Here is an 18,528-nt window from a genome sequence, read left to right as displayed (position 1 = left end):
TATTCCTGATGAACATGAAAAGGTCTTGATGAATATAAATATTCCTGATGAACATGAAAAGGTCTTGTTGAATATAAATATTCCTGATGAACATGAAAAGGTCTTGTTGAATATAAATATTCCTGATGAACATGAAAAGGTCTTGTTGAATATAAATATTCCTGATGAAAATGAAAAGGTCTTGATGAAACTGAAAGTGTTGCTGAACTTTAAAAATTGCAGGAGCAGTATTTGTGTCAGCAGACTTCTTTCTGCTCAGGAACAGTTGTGTACATAACATTTAGTGTCAGGTGCTTTGGATACCATTCCTTCCGAATGGATTGTCACATTCAAACTGGCATCCCCTTGGGTGCTCACATTTGATATATTTTAATATCAAATTCAATTTGGCATTTTCCCTCAGTTGGATACTCATAAGCTATACTAATAATGTAAAGGTCATGCTTCTTTAATACATTTCTTTTTTAAATAGGAAAAATATGAATATTTTCTTCATGCTGGTATCAGCCTAGCTCTATTCCACTAATCTGGGATAAACCCAGAACACACTCTGTGCAGGGATCAGCGTAGCAGAGATTTAGTTAATATGAGATAAACCCAGAATACACTTGAATGCTGGGATCAATCTAGCACATAGTCTACATATGGTAAGCTGGGATAAGCCCAGAATACACTTGAATGCTGGGATCTGCTTAGCATATAGTCTACTTAAGCTGGGATCAGTTTAGTACAGTCTACAGAAGCTAGGATCAGCCCAAAATACACTTGAGTGCAGAATCAGCCTAGCACCAATTATACTTGAGCTGGGATGAGCCCAGAATATACTATAATGCTGGGATCAGCCTAGCCTAGATTCACCTGAAGATGGGATCAGCCTACCAGAACACACTATTAATCTGGGATCAGCTTAGCGCAATGCATACCTTAATCTGGGATCAGCCCAGAATACACTCAAATGCTGGGATCAGCCTTGTACCAATTTTGCTTGAGCTGGGATCAGCCTTGCACTGATTCCACTTGAGCTGGGATCAGCCCAGAATAGTCTGTAATGCTGGGATCAGCCTATCACTGATTGGGAATCATAGTCTTGTACATTCAGATTCAAGTCCATGAGTAACTCCCACAGAGAGAGCCAAATATTTTTAATATTTTAATTTATTTTAGTTATGATGTTGATGTTGTTGAATATTGGTAAAAATAAATAGTGGCTTGTTTGAGAGAAAGGGAGTGAGTGAGTGAGAGAGGGAATAAATGCATATACTTGTGTATTTTCCTATATTATGTCCTTAGAAAATATATCAGATCTTATTTACAGTAGATTTATTTCTGAATCAGTTATCTCCTTAGAAAATATCTCGGATCTTATGTACATCAGATTCATTTCAGTTATCTCCTTAGAAAATATCTCAGATCTTAGGTACAGTAGATTCATTTCAGTTTTCTCCTTCAAAACTATCTCAGATCTTATGTACAATAGATTCATTTCAGTTATATCCTTTGAAATTATCTCAGATCTTTTGTACAGTTGTAATTCTTTTTATTGTTTACAGTGCCTGAGTGCCATCTATGGATCAAGTGATTTCTTTACTCCCTTAAGGTCCTTTCATCTGCTTTGCCCAACAGAAAGCCATCAGAACATCTTCCTCATATCGGATGGTCATGTGACCCAGGATGGCTTCATCCTGAACTCTATCGAGAGGGCTGCCAAGCGAAGCAGGCTGTTTACATTGGGAGTAGGGTCAGTAGTTTGGTCAGTTTTTGCAATGCTGCCATATTATGTGCAGAGAAAAGGGGTGGGTTGGTGGTGGTGCATGGAGTACTAAACATAGCTCTCCATAGATGCATCAATATGTCCATCTGTCCAGTATGTCAGTGCTCAATCAGTACTGAACAGCTAAATGGATTTCTGTTGAGATGGTTTGATTTCTCTTATGATCACTCATGCTTTCATTGCAAAGAATCTGTCCTTTGTTGTGGAAACAATTTCCATTTTGAAAATTTGATTTTGAGATAAATATTTCACTCTCTTTAAATTTGACCTCTGTTTGACATAATATGTTTGGCCAAATATATTTCTAGTTAAATTTTATCAGCTGATTCTATATATCTGTTGAATGACATTGCTGGTTGCATCTCTTTAAGAACCAAATGATCTTTTTTAATCTAAAAACACAGATATTTCAGTCATATGGTGGATTGGCAACTTATTTATGTTGGATCATTGAAAACTATTTGACATATATAGACATATAATTTTAAATTGTTGATGTATTGACTGAAATAGGCTATTGGTGAAGCAGAAATAAACAAGACCAAAGTTTTCTTTTTAGCCGCAGTTACATGCCTAAAATATCTAGTAAATATAAACATAGATCATGCATAGGTATGTGGACATTGATTGTGCATATGTAGGCATAGGTATATAGACATAGATGATGGATACGTAAGCATAGGTATGTAGACATAGATCATTTATAGATAGACATAGGTGTGTAGACATATGCATGTGTTAACATAGATGATGTATATGTTATGCATATGTAGACACGGATCATGATTATGTAGGCATAGGTGGTATATAGACATAGATCATGCATATATAGGTATATATATGTAGACATAGATCATGCATATGTAGGCATAGGAATGTAGATATAAGTCATGCATATGTATGCATAGATATGAAGACATAGATCATGCAGATATAGATCATGCACTTGTAGACTTAGCTTTATCAATATATATCTCAAACCTTATTGGTGGACATATTTTTATGTAGGTTGGTAGTGGGTGCCATGCATAACTATGATTAAGCAGTTACATAAGCAACAGGAAATAGATCAATTAGATGTAGACATAAATCATAAAGATATAGACATAGATCAGTTAGATGTAGACATAAATCATAAAGATATAGACATAGATCAATCAGATGTAGACATAAATCATAAAGATATAGACATAGATCAATCAGATGTAGACATAAATCATAAAGATATAGACATAGATCAATCAGATGTAGACATAAATCATAAAGATATAGACATAGATCAATCAGATGTAGACATAAATCATAAAGATATAGACATAGATCAATCAGATGTAGACATAAATCATAAAGATATAGACATAGATCAATCAGATGTAGACATAAATCATAAAGATATAGACATAGATCAATCAGATGTAGACATAAATCATAAAGATATAGACAATTTAAAGACATCACGCAAAAGCATTGCAGTTTACAATATTTGAAACATTTTTGCTATTTTTTACCATGGAGACTTGCCATATAAATAAACAATTGCAAGAATTTATTTCTTCCTGCAGCCCAATAGTCAACCACCACCAGATGAGATGTTTTGCGAGTCTAGGAGGGGGAACATATGAGTATTATAATGCCAACACCAAGTCAGCTTGGCAAAGGAAGGTGAGAGATATGAGTAATCAAATGCCAACACCAAATCAGCTTGGCAAATGTTGGTGTGAAAACGTTTGGGTATTATAACACCAGCACCAAATAAGTTCAGCAAGGAAAGGTGAGGGAATATATATATTCATATAAGTATTATAATGCCAGCACCAAATTAACTTGGCAAAGGAAGCTCAGAGACATATGAAAATTATAATGCCAGCTCAAAATCAGCACCACAAAGGAAGGCAAGAGATATGATTGTTATAATGCCAACACCAAATTAACTTGGCAGGGGAGGTGAGAGACAGATATAAGTATTATAATGCCAGCACCAAATCAGCTTGGCAGATTAAAATGAGATGTATGAAAATCTCATTAGTAAACAAAAGATAAAAATATGAATGAATTGCTTGCTGAGAGTGAGATGTTGTATTATTTACTGAGTTTCATAAATTCTATATTAAATGAACATGGATTTTTTTCTTCTGTTTATCATTATACCTGAATAATAAATTTGTCAAGAAGAAATTGAAGGTTGGGTGAACCAGACAAATAAATTTGTCAGGAGGTAGGCTTATTATCAGAAAAAATATCCTTTGGAAATATTTGCCAAACATTTGAAAAATAAATGTGGGTGGTCTTTTAATTGAGCATGGGCTTATCATTGGATGAATATGGTAGCTATAGGAAATTACTAGGTGCTGTACCATTGTGACTTATGGTATGTAATAATATAAATAGTACAATGTTTAATGTTCAGTAATACAAAAATCAAGGTGTTTCTTTTATGAATAGAAAAACCTTGATATTTTTTTTCTGTTTGTATCTAACATTTAAGCATGTAATCAAGGATGCAGACAACATCAGTCTTGCTGCCAGTGCTACCCCTGTTGACAATACACTCGCTGTTGCTACAAAAAGTTCTGATTTTCATGGTTTGTAGTGGGTATTCCCATGCAGATTCAGCATCAGGGACTGTGATCAGAATTTATGCAGCCTTGAATGACAGGGTGCCCACCTCCTGCCTTCATTTTGGGATTACAGCAGGGAGTGGCCCTTTCACTCTTGTATCACTTCAGGCTTGAAGTTAGTGAGTTGACAACTTGTAGGACTTTGATGCTAAAAAAGAGCTTATGAGAGCTGGATTTGCATGGTAATGGATGTGTTCCTATGAAAGTTAATTATTATCAAAGAAGCCTATTTTAACCCCAAAATTGGTTTTACCATAATCCTTCAGATTGATTTTCTCTTGACATTTTGGTCAGCTACATATAAATCATCTTCTCACATGAAGAATGTTGTGGATATTGACTATATCCTTTTATTATGTTTTGAAAATTTAAAAATTAGTCCATCAGGTTTGTGAACCATAAGTATATCTTTTTGATCCAAATCATATCCATGCACTCCAACTATTTTAAACCACGATAAATAAAACTCAAATACCATCATGCCAAACTAAATGTGTATCCTCCAGAAGTTGGGATAAAAAGAATCTGGTTTGATATTCAAGGCCATTGTCAATGAAAATTAATCAAATTACATTTTCCTCCATAGTAATTTTATTAAGGGATGGTCAAAGACAAAAAGGAAAATAGCATAAACTTTATTTCAAGGGATGTAAGACTGTTTCAGAATGAAAACCAGTCAGATCTACTTGTTAATGGGCACCTCCATTAAACAATTATCTGTCTTAAACAACTGTCTTTTCAAAAAGACCAGTAAATCAGATAACTGCAGATACATCCATTAAATAACTACCCATCTTATGGGACCATATTTATCACATTCCACTGGTAATTCCTCAAGATGGGTTTTACTGTATCAAATTTACCTTTGCTCTAATTACAGGTAACATCTCAGCTGGAGCAGGCATCCCAACCTAGGTTGATGGAAGTCAGTGTCGATTGGATACAGGGAAATGAAAAGGCTTCAAATCCTCTTCAGGCCCCAAGTAGTATTCCCAGTATATTCAGTGGTTGTAGACAAGTTGTTTATGGCTTTGTCCCAAACTGTATGCAGGTAAGAAATGCAGGGTAAAAAAAAATAATAATCTCCTTTCTCAAATGGAAAGTAATATTATACTAGAATATTCTATCTATCTAGTTAGACTTTCTCTTAAGTCTATGTGTCTATCATCTATTTATATGTACGTTGCACTTTTTAGCTGTCATTTATATGCCTGCTATCTATTCTTAAACTCAAATTTGATTTCATATTTTCATATGCTATCCACAAGCCAGAATGTATCCCGTTATTATATTGTTCAGATTTCTCTCAGTCTGTTGGTTTGTTATCAATTTTGTTTCCACACAATAGCTTCAGTTGTGCACCATCTACAGTTACCAAACGTTTTGGAAGGCATTCAGTTGGAGTAAGGAAGAACCCTATCAGTTACTCATCATCCCTGCTTTGTATAGCGAAGTGCAATGAATTATTCATTTATGTTACAAAGTGCTCATTGACTTTAGGATTAAATCACTATTTTGGAATTATTGTGAATTGATTCAAGGATGTTCTGCATTACATCACTGTAATACATCAAGATTGTTAGCACATCAGAACATTTAATATTATTGTCACAGTAGGACACTCAGGATTGGAATTCATTTGGAACACCACTGGAATTCATTCTGAATGCTCTATACATGTGGATGTGCGATAGAACTTTTTGGATTGTTTGGGATTTAGTTCACAATACTGTAAGTTGTTTCTAAATTTTCACTTTTGTATTCTATGGAAAAAAATTATTTGCTGAATTTTACAATATTTTTGGTTTTTGCTTTTCTGCTACACCGCTCCCTCAATAACTCGCGCCCGGATAACTCGCGATCCCGCTTATAACGCGGTGTCTGTCTTGGCTCCCGATTTTTTTCCAGAGAAAATGTATTTAAAATATCTTTAAAATATGCTGAACATGAACAGATTACGATAAGAATTGATAAATTAAACCTTGATACATTGCTCGTTTTATCATCGAAAATGGTGATTAATGCCCTTAAAAATATAATCCATATTTTGAAATTTGCAAGTTCTAAATAAGAATTAATTTCAGAGATCTCGAAAATGCTTAATTACGCTTATTTGGACGCCAATTTTTGATCTGGGACGCAGAGAATCACTGAGGCAGGAGTCCTCCATACGCATGTAATAGGTGTGCGGGAAAATTCAAAGATTTGCCGGTCCTGTTTCAGCCACCAGCTTTATGGGAAAATGTGTTGATGAGTTAACTGTGCTGATATTTACAATGACAGAATTCAGTGACTGAAAGACTCTTTGATGTACATACATGTTGCCATTTTATGAGAGTACATAAAAAAAAGAACATGATGCAATAGCTAGGCGGCTAGTTCAAAGGCTTTGACTGGCAGCCAGGTGAGAAAATGTACTGATATTTAGTGATTGAATTCAGAGGCAGAAAGACCCAGTTTTAAAATCCTAGCGAGATCTCTGTTTCAAGATATCATATATTATGTAAGTTTTTATGATAAACAGTTGTCAGTATACTGTAAATAAACAGTCTGGTGAAATAGCAATCAGTGAAAACTTCTGGTAAATGCTAACAGGTGGCAACAGAGAATGAAATAAACACCAGTTAAACGTCTTCCTGTGTGAAAGTCACATTCTAATCCTTTAATTCCTTTTCAGTGTAAACATTATAATCACAACATATTCTGTTCATTGAAAACATGAAAAGAGTCAATCGACCGTCACATCGAAACTCATGAGTACTTCTGTGAGAACCTAATTACATGCCGGCTTTGTTTTGATCAACAACTTGGGGAAGTGTTTGTTGCATTAAAAAATTGATTACAAGAGACCTTAGGTGCTGGATTAAGGGTATTGGAGCTGCCTTTGACGTAAAGCAAAACAGTAACAGAGACAGCGACGATGATAGTGACTTCGAAGGTTTCAGTGAAACTGATGTCATTAATGCCGAGGCTGTTTGGGAGAAATTCGTACAGACTCGTGGTCCTGAGATGGGCGTTTCTCTTGATGATATGGAGGAGTGGATTTGTGCTGACAATGATTGCCCCACAGCCGAATACATGTCAGTTGAAACAATAATTAATTCTATAACGAACAAATTTGCAGCAGAAGACGATTCTAACTGGAGTACAATGATTGCCCCACAGCCGAATACATGTCAGATGAAACAATAATTCTATAATGAACAAATTTGAAGCAGAAGACGATTCTAACTGGAGTACCACAAGTGTTGAAAGTGATGCAGATGCAGATGTTGCACCACCTCCCCCCTCTGCACAGAAAGCAATCAAACATTTTGATATTGCCATAAGGTGGCTGGAGACCCAAAATGTTGACTACGTAAAGCTCATGCAGAAATCTGAGGGATTTTGCTCGGTGGCAAAGAAACCAAGGAGTAACACACACAAAAAAATTAACTGATTTTTTCAAAAAGTGAATTGATATTTGTCAAGCGTGGCATGAACGGCAAGTATTAACTTGTTCTAATTTACATTGTTTTAAATTTGTAGACCAATTAAATATGTTAGTACTGATTAACCCTTGTTTTTTTATTTTCCATTTTACTTATATCGCATTCAAATCTATCTATCGTTCGATCGACACTGTTTCTTGAAAAGAGTCGATCTTTTGTATATAAAAAAACGTCTAATTTGGATCAAACAATAAAACTAGAATGTATCCAATTCAACATAAAAATTAGTGATGTAGTACACAATGTATGAAGTGGTACACATGTTAAGCGAACAGAAACCACATGGAATAATGTTTTCGATTATCGCTTCAATATACTGTAATTTATCCTGAAATTAATGTTGCCCTATGAGGAAATAATAAATAAAGTACACCGTTATGAAGAGATATTTATTCACAGTTAATCTGAGCAGGATTATAAAGTGAGTATTCAACACTATAATCTGCCTTCCCCCCCACCCCACCCCGTTATTTTTCCTTTATGTCGTCGTCGATCACTTTATTGGTTTTGGGCTTATTTTATAGGTCCCTCGATAACTCGCGCCTCACTTATAGTGCGGTCATTGTTTCTGGACCCCGATGTACGTGAGTTATCAAGGGAGTGGTGTACTTAGTTTAAGACCATAGATTTGTAACACAATATTTTTTATGATATCTTCCATTTATTTTCATTTTATTCAGGCTGTATTGCGTGCAAAAGTAAATGGCCAAGAGATCTCTACTCAGGTCTCCACAGCTGAGTTGAATATTACAGATGGTCAGGTCAGTATATGGGTATTTACAGGTTTAACATCATTATCTTGCATGCAATGAAGGTTGAAAAATGTAAAACAAAGGAGTCTGATGTCGTTAAACCCTTCAAATTGTTTAAAATCAACTTTTGTGGCATTATTTAAATGTTTTGTTATTTGTTGCTACTTGATTGCCCCAATAGATTGTCACCAGGTTGTTTTGTAAAAGGGCATGGAAGATATCAATTATTACTGCAACAGGGGTTAAAAGGGAAGGATACGTGGAAGATATCAAGTATTACTGTAACATGGGTTAAGCATGAAGGATACTGGGTAAAAAGTGAAGGATGCAGGGTTAAAAGTGAAGGATATAGGGAAGATTACTTGAACATGGGTTCAAAGTGAAGGCGACATGAATGGTATCAAAATAACATTTGCTGCGGTCAAGACTGTTATATTATTCACATGTTGTTTCCTAGTGACCTTGTTACAGATCCAAAGTCAGTCATCTTGGCTCTGATCTCAGTGCATTTTTTTAAGCCTATTCAAAAGACCTACCATATATACCTGCTTACAAGTCCAGGTGCAAACTGCTCAGAATCATATCTACTATTGCATAATGTGCCAGTAGATCTGAGTCTGTGCAGTTTGTTAGGATCAATCAGTAGAAGAAATAGATAGACCCTGATCTGCTTGCACATTATGTGACAGCAGATCAGGGTATATCTCATTTGCAGATGAACTCAACATATAAGCAGGTATGTATGGTATACACTAGAAGTGGGCCTATATTACTGTCCAAGGATTTGTAATGAGGCCAGTAGTAAAAAACAAGATTTTTTAATAATCAGCTGAGTATAATGTTACATCCTTCTTTACTGCCTGATTCAAGAATTGCATACTGCATTACAGTCAAGTCTAACAATTATGTTATTGTAAAGTAGGCTTTATAAGAAATTTTACACAGGGCCTATTCATCTCTGCCAACTTTTGGTCACAGTAAAATTCTGTAGACCCTGTATTAGCTAAATTTCTTGTTATTTTTTATAATGACCCCTTTTTTACCATTTAAACACAAAGAATTATACTATAGCAGCAAATGATAGAGACGCAGTCATAAGTTGGACACTCACATTTGAGTCTATTAAAAGTTATACTTTTTTCTTAAATTACAGTGAAATCTGAACTGTACCATGAGATTTTAATTACATATTTACATTGCTTACATATATTTTTCTTCTCATGAAAATTTGAAAATGAAAGAAAGTTGAGACAGGATTTATTGATCTAGAAAAAATACACAATTTGTATTTAACTGTTAATCTTTAGTGCTTGTTGCAGTAAAAGAAGCACCTCTGGTAGAGTTTTCATAGCACTTGTCATGATGTACATCTTTTCAGGTTGACAGCTGTTTACATATCTGAGTAATTCCACTTGACATGAATGATTAAACTTTTGATTGGTTGTTTGGGCCCTAGAACAAGCAAACAAGCATTCTATCACAGTTTTAATCTTGCATTCATCAAGGAAGTTTTACAAATACTTGTTTGTAGATAAGGGGGGCAACAATTGTAGTTTTCACTATACTAGCCCAGCAAATATAAATAAGGGGTAAAGTTTTGCAGAAATTCAAATTGTCCTTCTAACTATAAAAAAACAGGCTATTTACATGAAATTTTACTTATTTTAGTTGTGCTGGCTAGTTGGAATGGGAAATTGTTGATGCCAAGAGATGCTGACCCACATGATATTTGTATCATCCAAAGTTTACAAAATGATTCAAATCACACCTAAAACACTTTTAATTAGTACACATCAGCTGCTGAGTCTTATTAGAACATTTTGCAATATACTATGTGAACTATTCATGATGATTAATATAATTAAAAGCAATATACTTTTCACACTGTGTGAACTATTCATGATGATTAATATAATTAAAAGTAATATACATTCACACTATGTGAATTATTCTTGATGATTAATATTTTTTAAAGCAATATACATTCACCCTATGTGAACTATTCATGATGATTAATATAATTAAAAGCAATATACATTCACACCATGTGAACTATTCATGACAAATTAATATAATTAAAATGGAAGCATGTAATTAAGTTGCCTTTGGTTCTCAAAAATGATAAGCTTGTATAAATTTGTTTTCATACATTTTATTCTGTCAGATGCTTCACCAGTTGACTGCTCGTGCAGTGATCCGAGATTTTGAAAATGGAATTTTAGATGGTGATAGGATACTTCATCAGGTTTGTAGACAGACATATATCTATTGTATTGAGTAGGTGAGATGAAAGAGAAGTAAAATAAGAAAAAGAAGAACAGCAACAACAATGCTAATGTCAAATATAGCATTGAAAATGATTATCATTACAATAGATAAGTAATGATGATGATACAAAAAATGCCGGGAATGCTTTTTGTACTTTTTGTGGGTTTCAGTTTTCAGGTTTGTGCAATGGCATTTTTGGCATTACTTAAATTGATGGATTGAGGATGAGGTCCTATTGTTTTCATGTGAACATAATTATTTATTGGGACTTTAAATTTTTGGTTTGCAAAATGAATGAGATCCATGAAAACTGGTACAAAATGAAAAGTGCACAAAACACAGTGGCCATATTACTCTGTTGTCAGAAAAGCTTAAGGTGGGTGTCTTGTAAAATAATTGTTGTCATTAGGTTAGGATACTCTGTTGTCAGGATAGCCCAAGATAGGTGTCTTGTAAATAATTGTGGTCAGTAGGTTAGAATACGATGTTGTCAGGATAGCCCAAGTTAGGTGTCTTGTACAATAATTGTTGTCAGTAGGTTAGGAAACAGTTGTCAGGATAGCCCAAGGTAGGTGTCTTGTAAAATAATTGTTGTCAGTAGGTTAGGATAATCTGCTGTCAGATTAGCCCAAGGTAGGTATCTTTGTAAAATAATTGTTGTCAGCATGTTAATATACTTTGTTGTAAGGATAGCCCAAGGTGGGTGATTTGTAATTAATTGTCAGTAGGTTAGGATACTCTGTTGTCAGGATAGTCCAAGGTAGGTGTCTTGTTAAATAATTGTTGTCAATAGGTTAGAATACTCTGTTGTCAGGATATCCCAAGTTAGGTGTCTTGTACAATAATTGTTGTCAGTAGGTTAGGAAACAGTTGTCAGGATAGCCCAAGGTAGGTGTCTTGTAAAATAATTGTTGTCAGTAGGTTAGGATACTCTGCTGTCGGATTAGTCCAAGGTAGGTATCTTGTAAAATAATTGTTGTCAGCATGTTGTAAGGATAGTCCAAGGTGGGTGATTTGTAATTAAGTGTCAGTAGGTTAGGATACTCTGTTGTCAGGATAGCCCAAGTTAGATGTCATGTAAAATAAGTGTTGTCAGTAGATTAGGATACTCTGTTGTCAGGTTTGGCCAAGGTGGGTGTCTTGTAAAATAAGTGTTGTCAGCAGGTTAGGATACTCTGTTGTCAGGTTAGGCCAAGGTGGGCTTCTTGTAGAATAATTGTTGTCAATAGGTTAGGATACTCTATTGTCAGGATAGCCCAAGGTGTGTGTCTTGTAAAAATAATTGTGGTCAATAGGTTATAATGCTCGGTTGTCAGTGTAGCCCATGATGGGTGTCTTGTAAAATAATTGTTGTCAATAGTTTAGGATACTTGGTTTTCAGGATAGCCCAAGGTCAGTGTCTTGTAAAGTTATTGCCAGAAGGTTACGATACTCTGTTTCAAAATAGCAGAAGTTGGGTGTCTTGTAAAATAATTATTATCTGTAGGTTAGGATACTCTGTTTTCATGATACTCCAAGTTGGGAATCTTGTATTAGGATACTCTGTTGTTCAAACAGCACAAGTTGGTTGCCATGTTACACATAATTTTTGTCAGAAGGTAAGGGTGAAAAAAAGTTAAGAAACATGTTGTGCAATCCGAACAAATCTTACATTAAAACAAGGTTTCTTGCATCTTATTAAAGTCATCTGTGCAAAAGTGTTTTATGTAATTGAATGTTTATGAATGATATGATTTTTGCAGTAACCATTGTTTAAAATATTTTGTTCATATGTTTTTGATTCTGTTAATCTAAAATATATCATTTTTGTAAAGAAGACTAATTCAGTGCATTTAAGAATTAAAATGTTTTTATTTTTTTAAGAATATAGAACTTTGTATATTGCAAATTCATATAATATTGTCAGTAGGATTTGTTATAGTACATCCTTTTATGCATGTATGTATCCTCTCTATTTACAGATGTTAAAATCAGAGAGAAAACAGACCATTATTGAGTTGAGTAAGGAATATTCCATAGTTACACCTTACACGAGTTTTGTGGCTGTTGAAGAGAGAGAAGAGGTAGGTTTTCACAGCTGCAGGATCTAAAGAGGTTTTATTCAAGATTAATTTTATATTGATATTGTGGTACAGTGTATCTGGCTTAACATGTCATGTAGATGTTGTGGTACAGTGTGTCTGGCTAAACATGTCATGTAGATATTGTGGTACAGTGTAACTTGCTAAACATGTCATGTAGATATTGTGGTACAGTGTATCTGGCTAAACATGTCATGTAGATATTGTGGTACAGTGTATCTGGCTTAACATGTCATGTAGATATTGTGGTGCACTGTTTCTGGCTAAATATGTGATGTATATATTGTGGTACAATGTATCTGGCTAAACATGTCATGTAGATATTGTGGAGTGTACTTAAAGGAGAAAGGTAAATTATGTTTCCCCAAGAATACTTACCTGACTACATTACTATTAAACCCTCACACACCTTTCTGCAAATGTGAGCATTCTCTTTGACATTTCACCCAAGCTAAAACTAAGTAAACAACTAGAGCTGGTGATGGGAGGTAAGAGTAATTGTTTGGGAAGAGTTTCTTCCCTTTGTTTATTTTAAATAGATTGGAATGACAAAATCTTCCATTCATCTTTACACAGTCGCTGATTTGAGAAGTAGTGGAGCTTCTTCCTAAAGTTAGCATGATTGGGTTACTGGAAGTATTCTTGGAGAAACATAATTTACTGAAAAATTTGCTGTTTGAAGGATTTTACCTGCATTATCTTTATTGTTTATTTGTATATACCTATTAACATAATTTTATTTCTTTTAATATTTGATCTTGTTCTACTTCATGTTTACATTTATTTGGATGGGTTTATCTGCCCAAAGTTTTGTGCAATTTTTCATTATTACATTTTTCAAACTTTACTATGACCATGTAGCCCTAGTTGTGCAAGGGTGCTATGAAACACTACTGCATATATACATATTGTTTTGATAACCCCTCATTACTTTATGAAGCTTTATAAATTTCAGTATTTGGTTATTCTTTTAGGATGAAGAGAAACATGATGGACCTTCTGTTGCAGACTTAGTTGCCCTAGAAAAGGTTGATATTCTACCATACATGCAGTGGGAAAATGCTGATGATTTTGATGAAATGGTATTATCTTTTGTTACATTCAGTTTGTATGTCCCTCACTCTGTCTCTCTATGTCTGTGTCTCTCTCTCTCTCTCTCTCTCTCCTTCTCTCTCTCCTTGCTTGTTTATGAGTCATCCCTTGTTCATATTCTAAGTAGACAGCTGGCAAACTTTATGTCCTGGTATGGAAAGCATTTTATCTTTTAAATGCAGATGGTTAAACCAAGTAAAAACCCTGTTGTTGTAACAAATACGTTTTGTCTTGGTTTTTTTAATTTCCAGATGGTAACATATGTTCTCAATTGCAGAATTCAACAAAATTTGGTACAGTTGTTTTATTCACTCCCAGAATAAACTAGCTTGATTATGAGGGCAGTAGCTTCAAGGTCAAAGTCACTATTGTTAAAAATAGCCTCATGGGTGATAACATAAGTTTTGGATAACAAAATGCAACAGACATTGACTAGATAATGTAGTTTACCATCATCAGTTTGGTTTTGGTGAGTGGTTGTACAGGATTCTGCTTTAGTTTATGGATCATAACTTGAGTCCTAGTGAGAATATTTATATGGAACTTATTAAATATGTTTCCTGAGCCCAAGTAAGAACCCAATTGTTTTAAGGTCTAGGTCACTGTTGCTGAAAATACAGTTTGCCGTAGCATTTATTTCTGAATGATTATGTTTTAGTGGCCAGATTTCACCACAATTTGCCAATTTATTCCATGGAAGAACCCTGCTGATTTTTGGACCAATAGCGTCAAGGTATCGATTATATGCTAGAGAACTTAAGTTGTATTGAACAGATTGAAGTGCAGTTTAGTACGTATGTTCCCCATACTTGAGTGATTTTTTTTTTAATACACCTTGCTTTGTGCATGTTTTTTCCTTAGTCTAAGTTAAAGTCATATTTTGTTCGGGATCAAGAAGCTCCAAGGTCAAAGCCCTGTTACAGAAAATAGGTTTTGCCTTTCATTTCATTTCCAGATCATAACTTTATACTTTAAATAAGTTCTAGATAACATAATGCAACAAATTTAGGACACTTATTTTTCCACATGAAAAAAAAATCTTGTCTTGGGGTCAGCGGCTTCATGGTCAGGGTCACTGACTCTAAAAGTAGATTTGACTATTGCATTTCATTTCCAGATAATAACTTGAGCTGTGTACTATGCATGTGTATGATACTTTGTACATTTATTTCTCTTTTGCCCAAGAAAAACCCTAATTGTTTTTTCCCCCTCTTTTTGGGGTGGGTGAGTATAACCACAAGAACATGATAGTTACTATTATTAAAACCAGATTTCAATTTTCCATTTTATTTCAGACCATTGCTTAACCTCTGTTATACTGATTTCAACAAAACTTGGCACATATAATATTTTAATCCTTTTATATTAGAAAAATCCCAATAAATTTGGAAATTGGTAGTGTTTCTGAAAATGTACATCACCCTTGCATTTCATTTCTGTACAGTAACTAAAACTCTACAGCTTACTCAACCATCACATTTCATTTTTGGACAGTAACTCAACTCTGCAACTGACTTCAGGGAAACATGGTACATATGTTTTCCTTTGTTTGAAAACAAACCCTGAACAGCTGAATTGTTGGGAAATGTTAGGTCATAACAACTCTCAAAAGAGTTAAGATTGACCAAGGAATACTGTTGAATCGTTTCAGGATATGGTTTTCATGTGTACTCAAAGCACAACACAGAAAGAAAATACAGATAACTGAAATGTTTTGCATGATCTCAGCTGGTAGAGTATCAGACTTATAATTAAACGGTATCAGGTTCAGTACCCACCCAAGCCAGCCAGAGTCAGCTGCCTAGGCATGTCCATAGGAAAGGTATTTAGCCCACATTTCCTTAGCATGATATAACAAACAAAAAAGTGCCATTAAAACCAAGACAACCCAGTTGTGGACTTCAGAGCATAAAATAATGACTAACCTTCCATGAGTTTCACACAAAATTTGTATGCTAAGTTAGTTTTAAACCCTGGTGAAAATTGGAGTATGAGTAAAACAATAAGTTTCATGACCATTTATACTCTACAGTTAAACCCAGTTATAGTGTTTACATTGGAGGTATCAAAAAATCATTGACGTAATAACTGGGACCTGAGATAACAGGAATTATTTGGTTTGGTGTTCTGTGTCACAGCAACAAAGAAAAGGTTATATCATTCTGAGACATGTTATTTGTCTTAAACAAGGACCCACTACAGTAGCCTATCTGGTCTGAATCAATGGTGGAAATTGAACCTGCACACATCTGGTCACAAGTCTAATGCATTAACCACTGAGCCACCTTGATTGGATATATTGGCATGATTAAATATAGTTCTTTCATCCTGTAAGTCATCAGCCCTGCACCTCAACCTCTAAGCCACAATGGCTCTCTGTATTTTGGAATGATGAAAGGTAGCTCTGATTATTGCATAGTCGCCCTTTGGAAATGATAGGAATAGGAAATTTTACTGTCTGTGAGTGTCCAGTTATATTTTTGTTGTGCATATTTTTGTTTGTGTGTACATCTACAACATTTCTTGGAAAATGTTTTGGCCTTCTTTTCAGAGTCCAGAAGATACAATTAGGGGATTGCTACAAAAGGGGAAAATTGCAGAGGGTTTTTCAATGAACAGAGCAGAGGAGATCTATGCCTCCATAGGAGACCTTCTAGAGGAATCCAGTCTCCATGAAAACAAAGATCTAGCCAAAGAGGTTTGAATAATAGTAATAATAATAATAATAATGCTCAAGTTAGATTGTGACAAATGTTGAAGATAAAGAACATGACTACTGCAGAGTGAAAGGAATTCTCACTTTTCAAAATCTTCAGTTATTCTTCACGTGATTTTAACTTTTCTGAATGATTGAGAATGGAGATGGACCCATTACAATCAGAAATTCTATAGGACCCATTACAATTGGGAATTCTGTAGGACTGATTTCAATTGGAAATTTTGTAGGACCTCCAAAAATTCTGTCTTTTATTGACATAAATGTGAGAATAGCAAACATTAGTGCCAATATTGTGAGTTGTGCTTGAGGAGATGACATGTCATTGCATAAATGTTTAATATTGTGTTTGCTTGATAAAGCTGCATTTCCTCATGATTTCAACAAATGTCTGAAAATGGCACAAAGTAATTACCACAGTCTTTTTATGTAACATGTAACAAAATAAATGTGAGTGACCTGATGACCTACATTTTTTAAAATACTACCTACAGATGCTATACCATGGGCACAGTTAAGATGGGTGATTTACTAGTAATACTACCAAAATGACCATATCATGTACAAAGGTAACACATATGATCTATTATTAAAACTCCACAGATGTCTATACCAGTGATTTACAAATCCACTCAACTGCTCCAGTGGCCTAAGTGATTAGAGCGCCTACCTTGGATGTGGGAGGTTGTGGGTTTGAACCCCAGCTGAGACATACCAAAGACTTATAATAAGGGTACTGGCAGCTGCCTCACTTGGCTATCAGCATTAAGAGGTTAGTGTTAGGACTGGTCAGATTGGTATCAGGATCATGTGACTGGGTGGGACATAATGTTACATGTCTGCAGCATGATGTCCCAGTGCTAGACATCACTATTAACTGCCACAGTGCAGAATTCGTAGTGATATGACTGAAAATTGTTAAAGCTGTTAAAAAACCCAATCACACTCACAAATACACTTGACTGACTCCTGAGACAAGCCCAAATTTGTTTCAGGCAAGCTCTTGTTTGGAATGCAATTACCCATGGGTAAGTCAAATATATTAAGAGAGCAATGCAATGTATGAGTTTGTTAAAGTTGGTGATGTAGGGTAAAATAAATAAAATGCTAGCTCAGTGCAATCTATTATTTAAAGTTCCTTATATCTGATGTGTCATTTATTCTTTGAATACATTGCCCAATCATAATACTTTAGAAGAACTACTACTACCTCACAATTTCAGCCCTCCCAGCTAATACTCTTATCTGAATGGAGCTAAATGTTTTCTGCCAACCTAAGTGGCAGTCGGGCAAAGTGATTTCTCCATGGCATAATAATTGGCAGAAAAACCTGTGTTACTACCAGATACCATAGGAGTTATAATTCATGGAAAACCCCATGTGTTACTACCAGATACCATAGGGGTTATAATTCTTGGAAAACCCCATGTGTTACTACCAGATACCATAGGGGTTATAATTCATGGAAAACCCCATGTGTTACTACCAGATACCATAGGGGTTATAATTTATGGAAAACCCCATAAACATTTTTATTTCTGTTCTGAAAGTCTGTTCATAAATACATAATGAATTTTTGGAATTGCTATTTGTGAAAAATGTTACAATACTGGACAGTCTGGATGGATTTGGTGATAAGATTCTTTTGAATTATAGCTAGGAACTATGTAGAACAAGACAAATATTCCAGTTTGTAATTTTGAAAGACAGATTCTAAGTTGGCTTAATCAAAGAAATGA

At 34.8% G+C, this 18,528-nt stretch overlaps 1 protein-coding gene across 1 annotated transcript in view; it reads left to right on the top strand.

Annotated features, from left to right (window-relative positions):
- LOC149775655 (protein mono-ADP-ribosyltransferase PARP4-like) overlaps positions 1 to 18,528 on the top strand; it is a 126,873-nt gene that overhangs the window by 73,767 nt on the left and 34,578 nt on the right. The window contains exons 22-29 of the mRNA XM_089943841.1: positions 1,551 to 1,738; positions 3,334 to 3,433; positions 5,270 to 5,440; positions 8,561 to 8,641; positions 10,797 to 10,877; positions 12,862 to 12,963; positions 13,956 to 14,063; positions 16,625 to 16,771. Coding sequence (XP_089799967.1) covers positions 1,551 to 1,738; positions 3,334 to 3,433; positions 5,270 to 5,440; positions 8,561 to 8,641; positions 10,797 to 10,877; positions 12,862 to 12,963; positions 13,956 to 14,063; positions 16,625 to 16,771 — 978 coding nt within the window. The remainder of the gene's footprint in view (positions 1 to 1,550; positions 1,739 to 3,333; positions 3,434 to 5,269; positions 5,441 to 8,560; positions 8,642 to 10,796; positions 10,878 to 12,861; positions 12,964 to 13,955; positions 14,064 to 16,624; positions 16,772 to 18,528) is intronic.

The sequence above is a fragment of the Sinohyriopsis cumingii genome, chromosome 19, assembly GCF_028554795.1.
Source record: "Sinohyriopsis cumingii isolate HCF-2022 chromosome 19, ASM2855479v2, whole genome shotgun sequence".
NCBI classification, from domain to species: Eukaryota; Metazoa; Mollusca; class Bivalvia; order Unionida; family Unionidae; genus Sinohyriopsis; species Sinohyriopsis cumingii.
The sequence above is the reverse complement of the archived record's forward strand: the minus strand, read 5'-3'. Positions and strand labels throughout refer to the sequence as shown.